The sequence below is a fragment of the Corapipo altera genome, unplaced genomic scaffold (assembly GCF_003945725.1).
Source record: "Corapipo altera isolate COAL_440 unplaced genomic scaffold, ASM394572v1 55, whole genome shotgun sequence".
NCBI classification, from domain to species: Eukaryota; Metazoa; Chordata; class Aves; order Passeriformes; family Pipridae; genus Corapipo; species Corapipo altera.
The window spans coordinates 17,360,648-17,365,222 of record NW_020884882.1 but is presented as its reverse complement, the minus strand read 5'-3'; the positions used below and the strand labels follow the sequence as shown (position 1 = coordinate 17,365,222).

The 4,575-nt window shown below is 60.8% G+C and overlaps 1 protein-coding gene across 1 annotated transcript in view; it reads left to right on the top strand.

Moving 5' to 3' along the window:
- The first annotated feature begins 247 nt into the window (after positions 1–247).
- Positions 248–4,575, top strand: part of OXTR (oxytocin receptor) — a 6,573-nt gene continuing 2,245 nt past the window's right edge. The window contains exon 1 of the mRNA XM_027640755.1: positions 248–1,381. Within this exon, the coding sequence (XP_027496556.1) occupies positions 451–1,381 (931 nt within the window). The 5' untranslated portion in view covers positions 248–450. The remainder of the gene's footprint in view (positions 1,382–4,575) is intronic.

Sequence of the window (4,575 nt, the reverse complement as noted above, 5' to 3'; positions counted from 1 at the left end):
GTGCGGGGCCAGCGGCTGCGGGCGGACCCCGAGGGGCCGCGCAGGGACCCGCCTCTCCCCACCGCCCCCGCCGCTCGTCCGGCCCCTGCACCGGGGCTTGTGTCGGGGCAGGGGCCGGCGGAGACGCCGAGTGCCCGGGGAGGGGACAGGGAGGAGCCGCGGGGAGCCGCCACCCCGAGGACGGGGACAGGGACGAGGACCGGGACCGCAGGGCAGAGAGAGCGACACGGCCGGGAGGGGACACGCAGGGGACACGGAGCGGGGGAACACGGAGAGCAGGTGGGATATTGAGAGCCGAGGGGACACGGAGAACCGTGACGGGGACACGGCGAGAGAGCGGCGGGGACACCCGGCTGCCGCAGAGGGACGCGGTCGGTAGAGGCTCTGCCCACCCTCTGCCCCCTCTCTGCCCCCTTCCCGCCCCAGGCTCGATGCGGGCCGGCGCTGGCCATGGAGAAGCTGTACCTGGCGGGGAGCAGCGCCTGGACCATCAACAGCTCCCTGGGGAACGGCAGCCTCCGGCTGGAGAACCTGAGCGCCGGCAGGAACAGCACCGCCGACCCCCTGAAGAGGAACGAGGACATGGCCAAGGTGGAGGTGACGGTCCTGTGCCTCATCCTGTTCCTCGCCCTGACCGGCAACCTGTGCGTGCTGCTGGCCATCCACACCACCCGCCACAAGCACTCCCGCATGTACTTCTTCATGAAGCACCTGAGCATCGCTGACCTGGTCGTGGCCATCTTCCAGGTGCTGCCCCAGCTCATCTGGGACATCACCTTCAGGTTCTACGGGCCAGATTTCCTCTGCCGCTTGATCAAGTACTTGCAGGTAGTGGGGATGTTTGCTTCCACCTACATGCTCCTGCTGATGTCCCTGGACCGGTGCTTGGCCATCTGTCAGCCGCTGAGGTCCCTGCACAGGAGAGCTGACCGGGTCTCTGTCCTCCTCACCTGGCTGCTGTGCCTGCTGGTCAGCATCCCTCAGATCCACATATTTTCTCTCAGGGATGTGGGGAATGGGGTTTATGACTGTTGGGCAGATTTCATCCAGCCCTGGGGACCAAAAGCCTATGTCACTTGGATCACCCTCATGGTCTACATCATCCCTGTGTTGATGCTGAGCGTCTGCTATGGCTTAATCAGCTTCAAAATCTGGCAGAATGTGAAGCTTAAGACGGCTCATGGGCCCAGAGTGGGTCTGGGCTCAGGCTCCTGCAGTGGGATGGTGTTTGCCAGGGTCAGCAGCACCAGGCTCATCTCCAAAGCCAAGATCCGGACAGTCAAAATGACCTTTATCATCGTGCTGGCATTCATAGTGTGCTGGACTCCCTTCTTCTTCGTGCAGATGTGGTCTGTGTGGGACACCAACGCTCCGCAGGAAGGTAAGGCCTCTCCCCTCCCTCGCCCTGCCGTGCCTGGATGGCTCTGCTCGGGGCCCTGGGGACACCCACGGTGGAAACTCTGCTCCAAACTGGGTTTTGGGACTGGGAGGGAGATGGGAGAAAGTCCTGAACATGGGTAACCCCCCTGACAGGCAGCAGTAGCTGTGCTGGAGCTCTCCTGGGTCAGGGGTTACCTTAACCCTGGCAAATTCAGGGCCACTGCGCTCAGGGGTCAGGCTGCGTGGATGGTGGTGGCTGTCCCAGGGTGGTGGCTGTCCCTGGGTGGTGGCTGTCCCCAGGTGCTGCTCTCAGCTCTCATGGAGCCACCCTGGGGTCTCTGGAGATTCACTGGCCACACTGGGTGCTGGGGCACTCTGGGGACTGTGTGGGAGCTCAGGAGAAGGCTGCGCAGCCCAACTTCCCTCCCTTTGCTGTATTGTTTTCTCCTCACTGACTTCTTTGCTTTCTACTCCTTTGCCCTCTTCTCCTCCTCCTCCCGCTCCACACACCCCGGGACTGCACTGCTGTTCTTTCGCCTCTGACTAGAGCACAGTTCCCACAGAAAGCCTCTGATTAATGGGCAAAGCCTTTTCCTAAAAGATGTGGTGTCAGGGATTTGCCATTTCTTATAGCTGGGCTGGCTGCTCCTGTAATCCTGGAGGTTGCAGGTAGAATAAAGCATATCCCCCTCCCTGCTCTGACCCAGCTGGGTCTGTGCAGGTCTGTGCTGTCCCCCAGCGGAGCTCCTCGCCGGTCCCTCTGCCCCTTCAGGGAGAGCCACACGGGAAAGCTGAAACTAAAACTCTGCACAACTTTGTGAGGTAGGAGAAAGGACAGAAAAGTGTATTCGGGGATGAGAACTTGGATAGACTGACCTGGGCTCAACAGAAATACCCGGTCTGGGGATGCCAAGGAGTGAGGAGGAGCTGCTCCCTGCCAGCCCCAGAGACCTGCCATGGCACAGGGCTGTGCAGTGGGGGCACAGCTGCTCCCAGAGCCTGGCCCCTCTCACTGGCCACTCTGCCCTTCCTCAATCCTACTCCAGTTGTACCGTGTTCTATGGAAAACCCAGTGTCTCCTGCAGCCTGTGCACATCTCTTCCCCCTGGGCCGAGCTGACTGAGAGCCAGAGCCAGGCTGGCTTGTTCTGCCTCTCTGCTTCTCTCTGATCCTTTTATTTTGGAAGTGGAGTGTGGCTTTTTGAACCCCCCTGGATGCTCCAGGCAGCCGGTCCTGGGTTTTCCACCTGATTTAGGCTGATCAAAACTCGAGTTCCTAGATGGGCCCTGGGGTGAAGCGCTGGCTCTCCCGTGCTGTATTTCAATCCTGCAGTCTCAAGGGCTTCCCCTTCCTCAACAGCACCCAAACCTTCCCAGCACCCCAACCTCTGCTGCTTTACTGACCCTGCAGTGGAGTGGCAGTGGATGAGATGTTTGCCCATCCCAGCCTGCCTGCTGCACCGGGAAACATCCCTTGCTCATCCTGTGCCAGTGACCTTGTGTTCCCTTTCCCATTCCCTTTCCGTTTTCTTTTCCCTTTCCATTTTCTTTTCCCTTTTCTTTCCTTCTTTGCTTTGAGGTATCAAGGGAAGCTCCAGCCCCACTGAGCTGTACCACACTTCCCTCTGCACGTTCCTGTGGCCAGGCAGCCTGCGGCTGCGACACAGGGTGGGAGCTCTTGACACAGGGTGGGGCACTTGATGGAGGCTTTCGTGGTATGGGGAGGAAAAGCCTGGGGGGGTGTTATTGTGGATAGCAAGTGCTAGAAGACCCCAGCCCTTCGTCCCATGCCCTCCTCCTCACTGGCTGCCCAGAGGCACGAGAGGGGTGGCAGGGTCAGACCTCTCTGCAGAGGATGTGGATTTTGCCTGCAGCATTCCCATAGCTTTGCCTTGATCTCGGATCCCCTCCCATTGCCAAGGCTTGGGTGCTGTGGCTGGGCAGCATGGCAGGTGCTGGAGAGGTGGTGGGAAGGGAATGTGGCTGTTCCTCACCTCAGAGCTGTGTGGGCACAGGGCAGGGAGGGCAGGGGACAGGCAGGGAGGGGGTCGCTGGGTGGCAGTGGGGACACAGTTGCACCAGGGGCTGACCAGCACATCCCACAGGCTGGGGAGGGAAGTCACCTCCTTAGAAAATGTTTAGCTTTCTCCACACAGGATGTCAAACAGAGTCTCCCTGGCAAGGGAAGGTCTGTTTGTACCTGACTGAGCCCTGATGAGGGGCTGAGCAGGGGCCCTGCTGTCCTGAGCCTCCCGGGAGCGTGACACGCCGCAGAGCTCGGGCAGGAGCAGTGGGATGCAAAGTGCTTGGTCTGTCCTGGGTGAAACCTCGACACTGCTGGGGGCTGGGCTCCCACCTCGGCAGGATGCCATTGGCTGCATGTGCAGGGTGAGAGATTAGGCTGCAAAGAGAACAAGGGCAGTGCCCTCCTTTCCTCGGCAGCGAGGGGAGAACCAGGGAGGGCTCACCCTGCTGCCTCTGGCCGCTCTCCAGCCGCTTTCCTCACTTCCATAGAACAATGTCCCTAAATCAAGGTGAGGGCAGCACAGAGGCTGCAGCCCTGCCCAGGTGGGAGGCAGGATGGGGCTGGTCCCTGGCTGCTGCCCCACCACCGGCCCCTGCACCCTGGGACCGTGGAGCTCCCAGGCCTGGCAGCTCCTCTGTGTCCCTTCCCCGTAGCTGATGGGGCAGATGAAGGTTCCTAAACGTGAGCACCCAGCTCCTTGGAGCCCAGCTGCACTGCCAGGCTCGTGGGGCTGCTGTGTGCCCGGGAAGGGCTGGGGTGTGTCAGCCTGACGCTGTGTCCCTGTGCCAGGCAGTGTGATCCCCTCCTTAGGTGGCCACACACACTCGCAGCCTCTGTCAGGTGGGTTGGAGCCACGCGTCACATCCAGGTGGCAGTTTAAGCACCAGGGGTCCTCCATAGGCCACAGGTTGGAAGGAGGTTCCTGCTGCACACACCTTCCAGGGAACACACACGGCATTCTGAACTCGGAGTCAGAGCTGGCTCAAGGCACCCGGGAGGGAACAGCGAGGCTGTGAAGTGCTGTGACCCTTGTATTGTTCCCTTTATCTCGGGGTCTGGTGCCCTGACATGTGGGCTGGGAGTGATGGCCTGTGTCAGTGTGTGGGAATTGGGAAGCCTTCCTCATCCCATCCCATCCCATCCCATCCCATCCCATCCCATCCCATCCCA